The sequence below is a fragment of the Xiphias gladius genome, chromosome 17 (assembly GCF_016859285.1).
Source record: "Xiphias gladius isolate SHS-SW01 ecotype Sanya breed wild chromosome 17, ASM1685928v1, whole genome shotgun sequence".
In the NCBI taxonomy this organism is placed as follows: Eukaryota; Metazoa; Chordata; class Actinopteri; order Istiophoriformes; family Xiphiidae; genus Xiphias; species Xiphias gladius.
The window spans coordinates 23,493,877-23,512,460 of NC_053416.1; the positions used below are offsets into that span (position 1 = coordinate 23,493,877).

Below are 18,584 nucleotides of genomic sequence, written 5' to 3' on the forward strand. Positions count from 1 at the left end.
TCCGGCATTGTCCTGGCTGTATGCTTCAGGTCAGCGTCATGGTGAAAGGCGAACCATCGCCCCGTCAATTCAGGTTTCCACAGGTGGACTCCAATCAAGTGGCATCCATCCTCTGCATCCAGCAGAGAGGTTGGACCTGGCCACAATCAGGAGTGCCGCAGCAAAGGGTCTACATATTAAATTTGAGTCTTCAGTTTCTGATTGATGGGCGAAAAATCTTAACCACATGCACAATAAAGTGCACAAAAGTCAAGGGGGCTGTATGTATCTTTCCAATTCTTTAACTTCCATCACTAATTTTCCAGGTTTTGTGCACGTCTGTACAACTTTTACCCTGAACTTTAATATCATGACACCAGGTAGAAAAAAGAAGATATGATATTTTGATCTTGTAAATTCCTCCCTGCTTCCATACTTTTATCTCATAAGCATTGTTTCGTATTTGTTCTGATCAGTGTGGGTTCACAGACACTAAACTCTCACTGTTGTCGACACGGATGTAAGGAAGGATAAACCACACACACACACACACACACACACACACACACACACACACACACACACACACACACACACACACACTTCTATCTTTGTGAGTACACTCAATGACATAATGCATTCCCTAGCCCCTTACCCTAATCGCCACCATCATAACTAAATGCCTAACCTCAACCCTGGCCAAAATGTCCTCACAACGATGGTTTCAAACCAAAATTTGTCCACACAACCCTAAAGAGACATGTACACACATACACACACATGCTCTTAGACTGACCATGTGTTTCATTCATGTACTGTTTGCAGAAAAGCCGTCAGCTTGTGACTAATTGGAGAACAAACAGGCTCGCTGGCCTGAGATCTGAGGAGCTCAAAAGCAGATGGTTATTTTGTTCTAAACAGACGGAGACAAACAGAAGCAGGTTTGCTTATGTCTCAGATGGCATCACTGTTGACCACGAACACCTGAATTTATATGAAGACAAATAACAACCACCATTTTAAAGAGGTATTTTGTTTAAAAATAACAGTAAAAAACGGTTTCCAGTATTTTTTCAGACAGTTTGACTATAATTACAGTTTACAGCATTCAAAAATAAAATTTCATGACTGAGCCACTTTTCGGAATATGCCAACCATCACATAACATAACCTGGTAGAAGTCTTTTCATTTAACTTGTCGAATAAGCAAAGTCTCTCGTTTTTTAAAGGTAGGTACATTTTCATATTTCATTTTCCGAGCAGCAGATTCATCTTGAAAACATGCACGTTTTTAAAAGACTGGTAAGGCATTTGAATATTCAACATGTTGCTTTGGTTTGAAATTTTAGTCTTCCAGAGGACTGTCAGTGATGTTGGCTGAATGTACCATTTCTCCTTCCTTTTTTTTTGTTATTACCAGCCACTTTGTTTTATCAGTATAAAAAAAAAAAAAATCATTTCAGTTTCATTCACTTCCATGGGGCTGGAGAGGCATCTGGGTGACAGTGATCAAATCTTGTACAGTTCAGTCACAAAAACTACTCTACTATGTAACAATGTCAGTGAGTGTGAGGTGACCAGCACCTCTAGTCTTGGCTCAGTAGCTGAACATCTGCTGTGCGGAGCTGCTCTGCTGCTGCGGGGTGGGTGGCTGGCTTGGGCCGGGTCGGCCTGGCTCAGGGCCCTGGTTCGGGGTTTCCTGACTCTCCCCCTGAGTACCCTCCACCACAGGGGTGACCTGGCTGCCCTCAGCCGCCGGCATGGGCCTCCAGGCCAGAGTCGGGGCCTCCAGCTGGTGACCCATGGGGTTGACCAGAGTGGTGAGGTTGATGAAGTGCGCGACTGACTGAGGCGCTGCGCCTCCGCCGCGACCCACAGTCTCAGGGACGAGCTCGGCAGGACGGTTGTGGAGCATGGCGGAGCCGCTGACGGTGTCAAAAGTGACGGTCAGGATGGAATTGTCCAGTGTGAGGGGCCGGTCGCTGGCTGTCAGGTGGCCCACAGCTACAGGCTGCAGGCTGGTGAACTGGGCAGAGGCGTGGCTGGTGATTGGCGTCACGGTGATGTTGGTCAGCCCCACCGAGCTGTTGGGAGAGGAGGCTGATGGAGCGCTGGGGTCGGCAAGAACCACCACCTGAAAAAGCAGCAGCAGATCAGTTAGAGAAGCACAATGAGTAGAGCAACGCCAAATGAGTATTAAATATTATATATAGTTGGACACATCTGAGCTTTTCAAGGTTAGATGAGCTCTTATCTGCTTTTTTTTTTTTAAATCTCAAATTCATTTTTTTTTAAGCAAACGAGGAGAATTTGTGTAAACCGCATGTGTTTACAAGTACACAGATATTGTAATAACTGAACAATTTATTTAGATCTGTTAAAAGTCATAAATTGCAAGTCTTACATTACTTTAACTCTATTATGACTTAACATGGGATGTAACACATTGGATTTAATAATACTGACAAAAGAATTTAATAAAAACTTCAATTAAAAAAATAACTATAAAATATAAATTTATAATTAAAATTATTTCACTAAGATTTATTTACCTTGTCTCTCTGCAGTCTTACTGTATTTTTTACTCTCTTTATTGCTTTGATCAGCTGCTACAAATGTGCTACATAGTTTATTATTATCATCATTTAATGTTTTATTTTCAGGTCAACAGGTAACATCCCTAATGAAGTCATAATTGCTGGGTAATGTAATAATGTGGTGTTATGACATCATCTGTCAATTTATTAGATTCACAGGCTGTATTTCATTATCACCCATTTAGAGGGACATTTTATTATACTTAGATAAATGATAACAATATTCAACAGTTAGCGAATTCTGTTCTGATCAGCTAAGCAACAAAAAGAAAAAGAAAATTGAGATCCTAGCAACACAGAGCCAGAGGGGTAATAGGATTATTTTACTACAAATGCATATCATCGTTGCTTCTGTAGATTTTTATTCATTCTGCTTTCCATCAGCAATCTGTAGTCAAGCTTCTCTCTGGGAATCTGGCTCTTCAGCAAGAAAAACTTCAGCCCCTATTTCGTTTTTAAATCAGGCCACCTGCCTTGTATAAAGCCTTCATGTCTTCTGGTCTTTGAAAAAAATAAATAAATAAAAAAAGAGATTGGACATGTTATTGTAACAATAAAGCAGAGACTTTGGTGTAAATCTTCATACGTACCTGTTGGATACTCTGCACAGCAGAGCTCGTCTCAGTTTCATCACCGACGATGACGGCGTTGAATTCTGCCATGGGTTCGTGCCTCGGCTCAGTGAAATCCACGTACTCGTCGGACTCCGAAAGCTCCGGCTCAGCTGGAGCTCTCTGCTTCTTCTTGGGGTGTCGGAATGGTCGGCTGGGCCTCTCTTGGGACGTGCCATCCTTTTCCAGGGTCAGAGTGGGCTGAGGGAGGAGGCCAGACATTTCATGATAACATATATTCGGTGACATTGTACAAGTCGAAATAGATTTAATTCATTTTGTGAGGCGGACACATTCTGCAGGAAGTGTATACCTAATTCAGAGATCATTCTGTGAATAAGCAGGAAGTCTGTAGTTTTGCACTCTGTCAGGTCTGTGTTTAGCATAAGTAACAAGACATACAGTACCACCAGATAAACATCATATTAGCATCGGATCCATTGATTATAAGGAAATTGGACTGAAAAGCTTTTTGTCACATCAAACATACACTGGCTTCTTGATGGTCAGGATGATGAGGTCTCCTGTTTTGCTAGTGTTTTTCCCACAGCTAGAGTCCCTGGTCAGAGCTGCTCTAACCATGCGTTTCACTGTTGTGTGCCACGGCATGCGCGCTGCACATAAAAGTAGCCCAGAACTTTAAATCGTACCTGCACAATGCTGATAGACGAATCATTGATTGTCGAAGTTTCCTGAAGATCATCGAACTCATCGTTTCTCACGGACACCACCTAGAGGCATAAAGGAGAACAATGACAGCTGGACAACTCTACTTTTAGGATTTGACAAAAGCTACTGGCCCGGCCGGTAAAACCCATGGATCATTTCCTGACAGGACTCACTTCAGGGTGTTTGCGTCGCAGGTGTCGGTTCATGGATGCGCGGGTGGACACCTTGGTCCCGCAGAGGTGACACGACTGGGCCTCCACCTTCTCATGGGTCAGGTGGACATGCTTCTGCAGCATGTACTCTGTCAGGTACTTCTTATCACAGGTCGCACATGTCCACGTCTTACCCACTGCAGTGAGAAAGAGGGCAACAGGGTGTGTCCAGCATGCTAAATTTACTGATGTGAATGGTGAGTTTGTTACATTTACAGTTTTGACCTTAAAATTTCTTTCCCTCTTATACAGACTCTTTATACGGAGCCCCAGAACTGACAAAAGATAGTAGAAGGTTAACACCCGAGTCAAAAGTATAGTTGAATACATCAATAATACTGTCAGTTAAAGTCCAACTGAAAAAAAAAAAAAACAATGGGGAAAGTAGCTTAGCCTGAGTAGAAAAGTGACAAGTTTTTACACTTTGGTTCTTGGGCGACTGCGGCTCAGGAGATAAAGCGGGTTGTCCACCAACTGGAGGGCCGGTGGTTTGATCCCTGGCTCCTCCAGTCAACATGTCCCAGTGTCCTTGGGCAAGATACTCGACCCCAAATTGTGAGTGGTGTGTGAGTGTACGTGAATAGGAAAGCCTCGTATGAATGTGTGTGAGAATGGGTGAATGTGGCATGTAGTGTAAAGTGCTTCAAGTAGAAAAAGGGCTATATAAGTGCAGCGCATTTCCCATTTCCTATTTACCAATTAAACTGACAAGATGTGTTAGTGAACTTTAGAGGTGCTGTTAAATTAATTTTTTAACCTTAGGATAGAGCCGGTGTTGTTACTTTTTCTTGCTTGCAGTCTTTGCGTTAAGCCAAGATAATCGGCTGCTGGCTGTAGCTTGGTAATTACAGCACAGATAAAAAAAAGAGTGGTATCAATCTGAACATCTAACTCTCAGCAAAGGAGGTGAATACATCTATTTCCCAATATGACAATATTCCTTTACCTCCAATCAGTAACATGTATTCGGTGATATTGTGACTAGTACGATGACGACTTTTACTGTATTTTTTCAGTTTCGGGGCTCCATACTTAACAAGGGTAGGAATTTAGCCATTTGGCGACAAATTATTACATGCATTTGCTTTTTGTCTTGCTGCAATTTTTCCCCTCTCTGTTCCCAAACAACCCATCTCCCACCCTTCAACTTTAAGAGTTTTATAGTAAATGTGTCCTTTACTTTTTGGTATTTTTATGTACTGCTGCCCGCAAAAATGAGACTGCAGAGTCACTTTCCACTCCACTTTCCTGGTTCTGAAGATACGAGGGGGGGGTGTATTATAGGCTCCCATGTTCAGCTTGTAACCGGCTTATAATAGTCAGTGTAACAGACTGAGTAGTGTGTACCATCCTGGTTTCAACATGGCCTGACATGAAAAACCTGCCTGTGTGGATGAGCTTGTGTGTCTCTAGAGTCGTCCTCTCACTGAACGTCTTTCCGCACAGCTCACACATGAAGTCCTTTACACCTGCAGGCACCAGAATACACGTACAGTGACATGATGTACTTTCTGTCAAGTCTGCGCTGTCAGTGTCAGTTAGGGTGAAATGCACATGCAGTAGACAAATCAATAGTCATGTCCAATCCTGAGACCATAGATATTGAACACACTCATTTACATTTCCTCACACCTTGCATGAATCTGTAAAACACACACATTTTGACTCACCTGTGTGTCTCTTGTAGTGTTTCAGCATGTTGACCTTTTGGGCAAACTTGCGGTTACAAGCTTTACACTCATACTCTTTGATGCCCTTGTGAAGCTTCATGTGGTGCCTCAGAGCGTGTTTGGTCTTCATGCCTGCATAGGAGAACACTTCCTCAAAATGGCAATGACCCAAACATCAACTGCTCTATGTTGATTCTGTCATTTACACAGTGAAAAAAAAAAAAAAAACAGTCATGAGGTGTGTGACGTAGCAGTGACAGCCTGACCTTTCCCGCACTCTGCACACAGGAAGTCTCGGATGTCGTCATGAACCCTGAGGTGCTCCTTCAGCATGTCTTTCCTTGCGAATGATTTGCCACACTTGTCACAGCTGTGGCTTTTCACCCCTAAATGATCACACACACACACACACACACACACACACACACACACACACACACACACACACACACACGTGTAAATGTTTTTGTTAAAATGTAATGTCAAATATATTTAACCCCCCTCAAAATCAAATGGTTCAGGATCACACACGGAAAGTGTGACCAAAATTTTACACAGACATCTCAGGCTGTTGCTCACCAGTGTGGATGATCTTGTGTCTTTCCAGGTTACCAATACTATTGAAGATTCGGCCACAAATTTCACATGGATGGATGTACCTTTAGGACAGACAAGCAGATGTGAAATGTTGCAGCTAGTTAATTTCATAGTGCAGTTTCATTTTGACGAAACCTTTTCGGTTTCAAATTAGACCATCTACTTTTAGCTACAGTACTAAAATAACTTGAGTGCTCCTCAAGTTCTCTCTCTCTCTCAAGAGCTCTCCTGAGCAATCCTGATCAGAACCATCTTAATAATTATTACACTTAATGTACAAATGTCTAGTAATTCATTCTATATCTCTATCTCCTCTTCTGGGAACGATATATATTTAATTAATTTTAATGGATTCACAAGGATTCTCCTCTTCAGCACACAAAAAGGTAACAAAAAAGTGTAACATATTGTACAAAATATATGTAATATTTTGTACAATCAGTGCAGAACAGACCTCTGCTGTCTTTTTTTTTTTTTTTTTTTTAAATCTCAGCCTTGATTGAACAAGGCTAAACAAACACAAAAAAAACCACAACCACAAATGTGAGCTGGACCATGTTTTTGTGCTGCGTCCCGCTGTCTTACTTCTGTACTGAAGGGTCGGGCAGCTGCTCTCTGTGGATGACCAGGTGAGCGTTGTACGTGGCTTTCAGCGCGAAGCGTCGGTTACAGATCCCGCAGCCGTAGCCTCTCTCCTTGTGCTGTTCCATGATGTGCTTCAGGTACTCTTTCCCCTTTGCAAATGACAGCTAGAGAGACACAGAAGCAGGACGCTCAGGCATTTGTGTGTGACTGTCAGTGACAAACACAGATATGTGCGGCTCCGTGATGCAGGTTACAAGTTTATATTACTTTATCTGCTCTTATCTATACAGAATGTATAGGGGCCTCATATATCTGTCATCACAGTTTTTTTTCAGACCAACCCTCTGAATATTATTACAATTTAATATAAAGTGTGTGTTGATTTCTGCAGGCCTTCTCCAGGCCCGTCAGGACAAAGCTTACTTGACATTTCTTGCAGTTGTACTTGTGGTGCTCAGGATCGTCCTCCTCTTCATCATCGTCCGTTTCGTCGCTGTTTCCTGCTGAGATGCCGATTTTCTTGATGAAGCCTTCTCTCTCCTGCTCATCCATTAAGGCTATGTCCTGGAACAAAGACAACTCTTTGAGATTATTAAAGGCAATGACAGCCAAGATCCAAAAGGGCGTGTCAAAACCTAATTTAACGAAACATGTATGATTCAAGGTGCTATTTGATAACCACATTGACATCTCTGCTCTCATCTACCACTTTGATATTGAATGTTTTGATATTGTTTTGCTGTTCTTAATAAAAGCCTGGAATCAACTTTGTTGTATCAGAAAGGGCTAACACATTTTGAGGCAAGGAATACAAGTAAAAACTGTTAAAAATTTATGTTTTATAAAAATGTATAGACACACGCACACACAGCTAGTTACGTACATTTTTTGACAGTGACACAATTTTCATAAATGAACACCACAATGGATTTGAAAAGTAGCCATCAAGATGTGATTGAAGCTTTAATTCAAGGGGTTTAACAAAAATATCGCATTAACCATTTAGGAATCACAGCCATTTTTATATAGTCTCTACACTTCAATCACATCTTGATGGCTACATTTAAAATCTATTGTGGTGGTGTACAGAGGCAAAATTATGAAAATTGTGCCACTGTCCAAATACTTATGGACCCCAAAGTCTGAGACCACTTTCCCATTCAAGTAAATGGGAAAGTGAATCTCTGTGTCCTCATGTGACAACAGAACATGAAAGCTGGCAACTAGTGGTTCAATGCAGCAAAAGTACTGAAAGGTGCTGATGCTGAAGGGCAGCTAATCAGACATTATTTGAAATAGGATGCATCAATAATAACATGCTGAATATACTGTAACAGCACAAAGCAAGTAGAAGTATGTGCAGTTAAACACTTGCTGTGTTGTTCCATGTTTTCTTGCATTTTTGACCGAGTCAACAGCTGACCTTGTTGCAGGATTCAGTACCAGAGTGGAAAAAGCTTCCCTCCATACTCACTCACCTTGAAGTGAACGTGAATGTGATCTCGAAGGACATCCACGCGGAAGAACTTGCGGCCGCAGATCTCACATGTGTACTTCTTATCACCGTGAGTCAACAGATGCTTGTTCATGTTACTCCTGCAGGAGAACACCTGTGCACACAAACACACATTCATTTACAGTGCGCCCGTCACTGGTCACGTCACTGTATTCGTGGACACTTGGACTTATGTGCAGTTATTTGACCTGCTGCCATAAGTGCCGTTAATCCCTGCTGCTGTGCAGAGTGCTCACCTTGCCACAGATGGGACAGGGTGATGGCTCCTTCCTGTACTTGGTCCCTTCTTCTCCATTGGCCTCCAGCTCCTCTCGCTTCATGTGCTTTGGTCCTGTCCAGACGCATCATGGGTTAAGTTCAGCAAAGAACTTAAGACAGAAGAAATATGGTGAAATGCAACTAACAGGTGTAGTCTGATGCAGCTGGAGCTCTCTACAGTTCTATTGTAGTTTTTATAAGCTTGTGGGAGATGCTGGGTTTTTACATTAATTAGACTTCAGTCGTGTACAATCAGCTTCCCTCCACAAAAAAAAAAAAAAACAACATCCTTTTTTTGGCTGTGATAAACAAAACTAAATTAACTTACATAAAATTGCTTTGATTTTTTATATCCTTCCATGTTTTTCTTAAAAGAAGCTCACCTTCATTCCAGGACATCGACAGTTCGGTATTTTCCCGACCGTGAAATTTGCTTTGCCTATCTGTGTGGAATTTTGGTGCCCAGTGCAGAGCACACAGTGCACAGGTCAGAGAGGAGGAACAAATAGGTTGGTATTTCGGTGGAAATAAAATCTTAGACTCTGAGTACGGGTGCCCCAGAAACCACGTCAGTTTCTGCCACAACGACACTCCACTGGAAATCTGGTGATTTTGTCAACAAGAAATCTAATATAATGAAAGATTTCTTAAAATGTAAAAGGAAATTCTTTGATCAAATACCTCCCAACCAGTAGATGTATCTAAATTGGCATCAAATACAAATGTTTAATGTGATTTAAGCAGGAACACTGATAAATCAGTCTGCATTCATTTATAAATTAATATGATTGACTCTGACAGTATGTTTTCCATAGCTTCTTTATAGTGTATGAACATTTTGAAAATCTTCTCCATCAGATCATTAAATCCCTGCAGCCATCTGAAGGCAGCAGGACAGAATAACCACACGCACCTCTAAGCACATCAGACCCCTCCGTTATAGCTCTGCCTGCTTATGCCACAGGGGTTGAATACTGGGTTTTATCAATTCTGTGCATCATGGCAATGGGAGATACAGTATACTGAAATCGTGCAGGATTGATGGAATCATATAAACTGCTTACAGTATTTCTATCATCATTGTGGGGATTAACTCTAAGCACAAGCCACACCATCTGCCTCGAGCTCCAGATCTGTGATGCTGTTTGTTCACGTGTGTAGCTCTGCACCATCCAGAAAGCAATATGATTTCCCGGACGACTGGTTTTCTGTTTGTTTAGCTACTGTTATCACGCTCCTCTGTGATTGGCTCACATGTTTCGCGGAGCGGAGACCAGTGATCTGACTGGCTGAGAGGGTGTTCGATAATTGCCAGACCCTCTGAATATACCCACATAGTCTGTGCGCCAAAGACCTACCGCTCTGCCCCTGCGTGATTATCCTGTATCATTCTAGAACCTTAATGATGCCATTAAACATAAAGTAAATACTGTATTTCACACAAACATTTTTCTCCTACATTTCCTTTACAGAGGGCAATGCAGTACAATGCTCTCTGCCGTAGCATGACTCACCCATGCCGTGCCTCCTGTGGTGCTCCTGCATCACGTCTTTGCGATAGAACATCTTGTTGCAGATTTCACAGGAATAGAGCTTCTCGCCGTGCTTCTTCTTGTGCTTGGAGAGGTTGCTGTTGGTGGAGAAGAACCGCGAGCAGATATCACACTGGAACGTCTTGTCATCTGGAGGGAGAGGGGAAAATGAAACCAATGAAGACTAAACGGGGATAAGACTTGGTAGGAATATGACCAGACACATTTTCAACAAGGAACGAAAAAAACGGGGGAATAATTTCATATTAAAAGATAATAATAAGACTTGTAGATGATCGGAAGATGCAACAACCAACAACTACTAGGTCTATACATGATGCTACCTGTCCGGCAGTTGTGGAACTTTAAGGCATTTTCCAGGCGAAAGGATTTCTCGCACGTGTTGCATTTGTATTTGTACTCCTGGTCAGGCTGTTGGGTACACATTAAAAGAAGACATTAACCAGCAGTGTAAGTTAAAACCCTTGAGGTCACAGGTTGGAGTGTTACCCACCACGTTCTTGCTGTGCTTGTAAGAGATGTGCTGCTTCAGACTCTCCTTGCGGCTGAACAACTTGTCACATTCGTCACACTTGAACAGCTTATCACCTGGGAGGACATACATGCAGGATACTTTAATACTACACATTGATTCTGAAATGAGCTTTTATTTGAATTGTGTGATTCTGTAGAAAAAGGAGGATGAATTCGACACTGTTTTGAAAGCGAACATTAGCTTTTGAAATCTCCACGTACCATGAGATCGGATGTGTCTGTTGAGATTGCTGCTGTTCTGGAAGACCTTATTGCAGAGAGAGCAGCGGTACACCCTCTTGTGCTCTCTGGCTTTGTGTCTTTTCAGGACAGGCCCACTCTCTGGAGCACTTTCTTCTGCTGCTGCTTCTGCTGCCACCGCTGCTGCTGCTGCTGCCGCTGCCGCCGCCTTTGAAGCCACTGGCTCTGAGGTTTCCACCGGGGGCTTGACATCTGCACACATCAGGAATCCAAAGTCAAAGAGAAATTTATAGTAGATCTGGCATTGGATGGTAATAAGGGTCAAACTGATACTGGATTTCTGAGCCCAGGTATAATGTTTACCATGATCACATTCTTAGTTTAGCATGTTAGCCTGTTGACGTTTTCTAATTAGCACTAAAGTAGCAATAGTATTTTGTCACATTTTCCCAGAATGCCATTAGGCAGCCTCTGCAGAATGCGCCTGAACCTGTTGCAACTTGTTCAGTTCAAATCAATGTGATACACTACACGTATGCAAAGACGGAGTGACAGTGATGGTGATAGCGTAGTGACAGCAAGGCAACAGTAGAGGTATCTGTATCTGTTACATTCTTTTAGTGCTTGCACTGCTTCGTGAAATGCAACCACAGTTGAATAACTATTACTTCTTCTTTGACTGTGATGACTTTCTGTTTCTTTCTGACTTTCTGTTGGTCAAATCAGAATAGTGAGTCTCTAAAGAAGCTTTTGCTCTTTCATGGGCCGACAAAAATCCTGATGTTTATTGCTGACGTATTAGATCCTTTACAACTGTTCAGCCATCTCTCAACATGATGTCAGGCAAACTTTCCACGAAGTGTAACAAAATATATCAAAAGAACTACTCTCTAAACTGTTTATTCAAGCCTGACTGTTTATTCTTACCTTTGTTTTTGGTAGTGGTAGCCGTAGCTCCAGGCCTGCGTCCCTTAGCTCTCCTCCCTCGGCCCTGCCCTCTCTTGGGGCCCAACTGAGCTGCAGGGGGGCCAGCCTCCTCCTCGTCAGGGCTGACCAGGCTCTCTTCTTGGGGCAGGAGTGGGTCGACTGTAAGCACACTTACTGTCTTCACCTCATCGAGATGACTCAGCATATTGCCTTTGATCAACACAAGGAAGTAGGGGATTCAGAGTTAGCAACTATGAGACCTTGTTTCCTCAGTTTAGAGATGTATCGAAGGGCTGAACATTCCAGCTTCCACTCCTGTTGGACTCACTGTGGAGGAACCGCTGAAAACCACAATCTAATGCAACTGAAAGCTTAAAAAAAACAAAAAAACAAAAAACAAAACAGAAATTACCCTGAACTTAGCTGAAAGAAAAGTATGTACAGTGCATTCAGAAAGTATTCAGACCCCTTCACTTTTCACATTGTTTTGTTGCAGCCTTATGCTAAAATAGCTTACATTCATTTTTCCCTCAGTCTACACTAGATACCCTATCATAACAAAGCAAAAACAGAATTTTTGAAAATTTATTAAAAAGGAAAAACTGAAAGATCGAAATATGTCAAAGAGGGACTTTGAAAACCACACACACACACACACCAATGATTTTAGACAGGAGCAGGGAGTTGCGCCTCCAGATATGCCATCCATCCCTCAACCAGAACACCAGCTAGAAGACAGCCCTTCGAGATGGAGCGAGGTCAAGAAAGTGGTGTGGAAGGCATGAACAGCTTCAGCTCCAGGACCAAATGGATTTCAATACAGGCTGTACAAGAATGCTCCCGAAGAAACTTACAGACCAGAGACTCCACATCGACGACAAACCCATTCCAGCGTCGTCGGAATTGCCGGTCAAGAGCTTGGGGCGGTGGTACAATGCAAGCCTCAAAGATACAGACCAGAGCATCCAAATTAGGGAAGAAACCATCACAGGTCTGGTCAGCATAGACAACCCCTTACTGCCAGGCAAGCTGAAACCTTGGTGCCTGTAGTTTGGACTGCTTCCAAACCTGATGTGGCCACCGACAGACTACGAGATTCAAAATTTGCTCTCATGCACAGAAACATTGTAGGTCGGGTGCAGCATGGGACAGGTAGTTTTGGTCTCGTCATGTCATCTCACTTGGCACAAAGCAACATCAGCCCAGTTGCAAAGGCTGGTAGTTGCTGAGATCTGCCAGCAAGAGGAGGCAATGTGAGGTGCAAGGGTAGTCTCACAGTCCAAACATGGCCAATGGACAACATGAGAAAGACCGGAGCACCGAGAACTCACCTGGAAGGATCTATGGGATGAAGGAGGCAGAATTAGCTTCATTATCAGAGCCACCTACGATGTGCTGCCCACGCCCAAGAACTTGAACCGGTGGATTGGAGGAGATCCATCATGTCTGCTCTACAAAGAACCAGTCTTTCCTAAGGCCACTATACCTGGAGACACAATCAGATTCTCCAGCAACTGGCAAGTATCCTGGAGCAAAGGAGAACTGTTGCAAATGCCCTATCTTATCAAACAAATGGCTTCTATAACTCAATTGACTTAGTACCAGCAAGAAAACTCCCGAAGCTTCCAACTACAAGGACGGAATCAAGCCTTTTGGACACATCCCTGTGACTGGAAGCCATCTTTCTGCCAGGGAACATGATAACAAATTTCAAGACCATACCTGGTCTTGTGGTCTAACTCACAAAGGTCCCAATGTGTTGTGGAGCTACCTGTGCCTTGGGAAGCTGCAGTGCGTGAACCGTATGAGCGGAAAAAGGTTAATTAGCACTGCAGCAGCTGAAGCAGGGCAGCGGGGCTGGAGATCATGACTTCTACCTGTGGAGGTGGGTTGCAAAGGTGTTGTGGCCAAAACAAAAACCGGGCTTCTGACAGAGATGGGAGTTCGAGGGCGGGCTCTACGGCAAGCCACCAGGTCATTACACCCGATCTGGGCTGTAGCTGATAGGAAGGGGTAAAAGCGGAGGGGGCACACCTGGGATGCCAGATGTCGCCATTGATCAAGGGAGTGCTGATTATTGTAAGGGCTAGTAACAACAAGTCCTATGAGCTCAACTGAGATGCAGTGACTGGAGTGATGGATGTTAAGCTTACCTATGCTGTTTTCTTCAGCCACTGAGGGTACGTGGGCTCCAGTTTTTTCTGAGGTTTCTGTTTTAGTAGATGAAGATGTCACATCTGGAAAGGAGAGAAAAACTATAAGATACAATTCACATTGTTGCAATGCTAATCTACAAAAGCACTGGGGATGTAATGTCATCTACCTGGTGGAGGTGGAGGCGGTGGTGGTTGAAGAGGAGGCTTCAGCATGGGCTTCTCCATCTTCTTGGCGTAGAAAGCTCCGTACCAGACCCTCAGCTCTGTGCCTGGGAGCACATCCTGGGAAACAAACAGCAGAGGCAAACATGAAAACCGCACCAACCTCCTATTAGAAAATAACTGGAAGGCTCAGGTTTAGGATGGTTGCAGGTACCTGGGAGGTGTTAAAGTACACGTCATCGTCCTGCTGGTAAGCCGTCAGATTCTGGGTTTTGTGGTCAGTTGCAGGTCGTACCAGCATCATCCAGTTGCAGTCTTCTTCACAGCTGGAGTCAAAACACACCACCAAACCATCCTTCTGGAAGATCTGCCCATTGGGGAAGGGAGGATTAACAAGGAAGTTAGTTAATATAACAAACTAAACAATCACATCTATTCATAGAAAATAAAACAGAGCACTGAATGTCTCCGCTCTGCAAATAAACTTGGTCAGGAACCAACAGGCTCCACCTTCAGAGGAAATGCGCCTTCCTTCTCCAGGTGAGGGACCCTCTTGGCCTCAAAGGGCCCGAACCGGGTCCTTTTGACAAGCCGTCGCAGGACAAACACCCCCTCCTCCCCGTCAGCCACCTCTCTGATCTCCAGGCTGTTTGGTAGAGATGACCTGATCCAGGACAGGAACAACATAGTATGTATGTTGTAAAATGGCAATGGTGCGAAAATCATTTTTTGAGAACTTCATCTGGTGTTATGTGACTTACACTGCCTCCATTATATTTTTAGGACCATTTAAAAATAAAATGTGGATTGGTCTGAAGATTCCAATTTACCACATGTTGGATGGAACTTCTAGTGCCAGAATGTCAACCATCTGCAATGGGCTACTTACACAAAATGTCTCTAGAAGGTCTATAAAATTAACAACATGACACTTGTAAAGGCTTTGTATTTTCAAACCCCAGACCCCAACCCCAGCTTCCATAAAGAGGGCCGGGGTCAGGGTCAGTTTACACCTACTACTATGAGGACTCAGTGTCTTGCTTGAGGACACCTCCGCAGGGTTAATGACTGTCAGTACAAGGGAGGTTTCAACCTGCACCCTTTTCCCCGTCTGGTTGAATCGTATAGGTTCTATGGATGGATGAAATCACGAGTTTGGTTGCAGACAGACAACTATCGCTCACCGAGCTCGGCTGAGGACGAAGGAGTCCTGGACAGTCACAAGCGGTCCCAGTTCAGGACACTCGGAGTCATGGTACTGGCCACAGTCCTCACACCCTGCGACACACATCACACCTGTCATCACAACCTGGTCTCACGCGCCGTCGCGCACGCACACACACACACACACACACACACACACACACACACACACACACACACAGCACAGTGACAGCTGGATTCATACTCACAGATGAACTCATCTGGCGTCTGCTCAGCCATTATTCTAACCTACAAACAGAGGAAAAGCTAGTTTATTAAACATCATTATTAGGAATTAAGGATCAGGACAGGAGGGGGAGGCTGATCAGCAGTCATGTCCAGTTTTCTTAGAAAACGTGCAGTTATATAAAGGAACTACTTTTAAGAGTGTGTTAGAATGTAGCTAACTGAACTTCCGCGCCTGCACACACATTCAATCTGGGACACTTGAATGCAGCAGGGCTCCCGGCTAAACAGCCGTGTAATCTAACAACATTAACTGCCTTTCGGTGGGAGCGATACAGTTGGAGCATGCATGTTAGCGTATGCAGTCCGGGTAGGAGATGGGATCCAGGATTTGAATCGTTCCCAAAGTCTAGCCGGGTTTTAACTCCGATCTGAGCGGCTCCTCTTCAGCGAACTGTAACAAAGAACAGGCGGCATGGCGGATGGACCGGAGACGCAAACCCCCAAACCGGAGTCGATGCTCTTCAACGCCAAGCAGTCAGCAGTGGAGGCGGCTCAGGCGAACCCGGAGCGAACGGGGCAAACCCGCTGCACCTTTACTGCCAGACTGCATCGCCATTTTGTAGAAAAGCAATGTGTATTTATAGGAAAACACGTTACCTTTTCTGCAAAAGACCCTTCATTTAGCGAATCCTGACTCCGGGTTCCAATCCGCTCCAGAAACGGCGCAGGACCGGAAACGAGCCGCGCCGAGTGCACTGTGGGGGCTGTAGGCTCGTCAGGATGTAAAACATCTTGATCAAGCAAAAAAAATGGGCAGTAACAGGTTGTACTTTAGTTCATAACTCAAAAACGATATGGAAAAGTACTTGAATTTTTGGAGTGTAGTATTATTTACCACAAAACCTGACTTTGATGTTATTATTTTAGTGGTGGCATAAATTAGTGACACGTCTCTGAGTAGAGGCTTTTTAAATGTGTTAATCTCCATTACACTGGCTGATCTGACCATATAACACACAGGAGTGGAGGCTGTCTCCAGATCCTTTACTTAAGAGTATTAATACATCCATGTGAGAATACTCCACTACAAGTCAATGTCCTTCAAAATCTTCAAAGTCCTGAAATATTACCAGCAAAATGGACTTACATAGTGTATATTTGAAAACTATAATCAAACTATAATCAATGGTATGAGCAAGAACATTTCAACCTTTTTTTTGTTTTAAATTAAATTATTTAAAGAAGTTCTCAAAATTAGTATCTGTATCTTGAGACAAGAAAGAATAATGTAGCTTGTGGCACTAGAATTATTAAAAAGGTTCATTTTTAAAAATTCAAAAGGCTGAAATATCCCTAAGACACTGGGAGATTCTTCTTTACTTATTACAAGAAAATGAAAACTTTAAAATTCAAGACTAAAATTATTTATTGGAGGGATTTTTTTTTCACTTCTCATGTTTTAGAAGCTGATTATATGTCTATGCAAAAATAATTATTACCTATGACTGTATACATGTAGCGGAGTAAAAAGTATAAGGTGCCATAAAATGGAAATACTAAGTAAAAGAGAAGTACCTCAAAACTTAACTTATCCACACTGCATCACTTCACTTTTTCACATATTGTGTAGTAGCCTTATGCTAAAATAGCTGTAATTCATTTCTTCATCTCAATCTATTATGAAAACCTCATAATGACAAAGTAAAAAAATAATTTTTGAAATTTTTGCAAATTTGTTAAAAAAGGACAAAGACTGAATTATCACATTGATATAAATATCCAGACCCTTTACTCAGTACTTAGTTGAAGCACCTTTGGCAGCGATTATGGCCTTGTTTCTTCTTGGGTTTGACGCGACAAGCTTTGCACACCTGGATTTGGGGATTTTCTGCCATTCTTCTCAGCAGATCCTGGTCATTGTCCTGTTGGAAGTTGAACCTTCGGCCCAGTCTGACGTCCTGAGCACTCTGGATGAGGTTTTCATTAAGGATATCTCTGAACTTTGTTCTGTTCAACTTTCCCTCAATCCTGACCAGACTCCCTGTCCCTGCTGCTGAAAAACAGCATGATACTGCAACCACTATGCTTCACCATGGAGATGGTATTGGGCAAGTGATAAGTGGTGTGTGGTTCCTTCCTTCCTTCCTTCCTTCCATCTGGCCACTCTGCCATAAAGCCCAGACTGGTGGAGTGTTGCAGTGATGATTGTCCTTCTGGAAGTTTGTCCCATCTCCACACAGGATCTCTGGAGCGCAGCCAGAGTGACCATCGGGTTCTAGGTCACCTCTGTTACCAAGACCCTTCTCCCTGATTGCTCAGTTTGGCCGGGCGGCCAGCTCTAGGAAGAGTCCTGGTTGTTACAAACTTCTTCCATTGAAGAATTATGGAGGCAACTGTGCTCTTGGGAACCTTCAATGCAGCAGAATTTTTTTGTAACCTTCCCAAGATCGGTGCCTTGTCACAATCCTGTCTCTGAGCTCTGCAAGCAGTTCCTTCGACCTCATGTCTTTGTTTTGCTCTGATATGCATTGTCAGCTGTGAGACCTTATATAGACAAGTGTGTGCTTTCCAAATCATGTCCAGTCACTTGAATTTACCACAGGTGGACTCCAATCAAAGTGTAGAAACATCTCAAAGATGATTAAGAGAAATGTGAGGCACCTGAGCTACATTTCAAGTGTCATAGCAAAGGGTCTGAATACTTATGTCCATGTGATATTTCGGTTTTACCTTTTTAATAAATTTTAAGAAAATTGTAAAAATTCAGTTTTTACTTTGTCATTATGAGGTATTGAGTGTAGACTCATAAGGGAAAAATGAATTTGAGCTATTTTAGCACAAGGCTGCAACATAACAAAATGTGAAAAAAGTGAAGGGATCTGAATACTTTGTGAATGCACTGTAGTTACTTTCAACCAGCAGAGTGGGATACTGTTTAACCTTCATGAACAAAAGCCTCTGTAATATAAGTAAAACAGCATGAAGA

The 18,584-nt window shown here is 43.0% G+C and overlaps 1 protein-coding gene across 2 annotated transcripts; it reads right to left on the bottom strand.

Moving 5' to 3' along the window:
• Window positions 1-1,014: 1,014 nt before the first annotated feature.
• prdm15 (PR domain containing 15) lies at window positions 1,015-18,099 on the bottom strand. 2 transcript variants are annotated; one of them, XM_040151266.1, is made up of 25 exons: window positions 17,411-18,099; window positions 16,256-16,389; window positions 15,619-15,658; window positions 15,391-15,484; window positions 14,717-14,870; window positions 14,421-14,573; window positions 14,212-14,326; window positions 14,042-14,125; window positions 11,889-12,098; window positions 10,983-11,213; window positions 10,741-10,835; window positions 10,571-10,658; window positions 10,209-10,376; window positions 8,673-8,767; window positions 8,399-8,530; window positions 7,344-7,484; window positions 6,921-7,084; window positions 6,318-6,397; window positions 6,005-6,124; window positions 5,739-5,870; window positions 5,454-5,537; window positions 4,030-4,205; window positions 3,838-3,918; window positions 3,167-3,388; window positions 1,015-2,113 (listed from the first exon to the last, which is right to left on the bottom strand). In XM_040151266.1, the coding sequence occupies exons 3-25, from the start codon at window positions 15,647-15,649 to the stop codon at window positions 1,577-1,579; spliced, it is 3,387 nt and encodes a 1,128-aa protein (XP_040007200.1). In that variant the 5' UTR covers window positions 15,650-15,658; window positions 16,256-16,389; window positions 17,411-18,099; the 3' UTR covers window positions 1,015-1,576. The 2 variants fall into 2 exon arrangements, with proteins under 2 accessions (XP_040007200.1, XP_040007201.1); XM_040151267.1 differs by lacking the exon at window positions 1,015-2,113 and adding an exon at window positions 2,546-3,077.
• Window positions 18,100-18,584: the final 485 nt, after the last annotated feature.

What these genes read in the sequence shown, in the direction of transcription:
- prdm15 (XM_040151266.1), bottom strand. Translation starts at nt 15,649, where the DNA reads ATGGCTGAGCAGACGCCAGATGAGTTCATCT. An exon ending in CAGACACATCCGATCTCATG is followed by an intron (nt 10,836 to 10,982) that starts GTACGTGGAGAT and finishes ATGTCCTCCCAG; the next exon opens with GTGATAAGCTGTTCAAGTGT. An exon ending in ACAACTGCAAGAAATGTCAA is followed by an intron (nt 7,085 to 7,343) that starts GTAAGCTTTGTC and finishes GTGTCTCTCTAG; the next exon opens with CTGTCATTTGCAAAGGGGAA.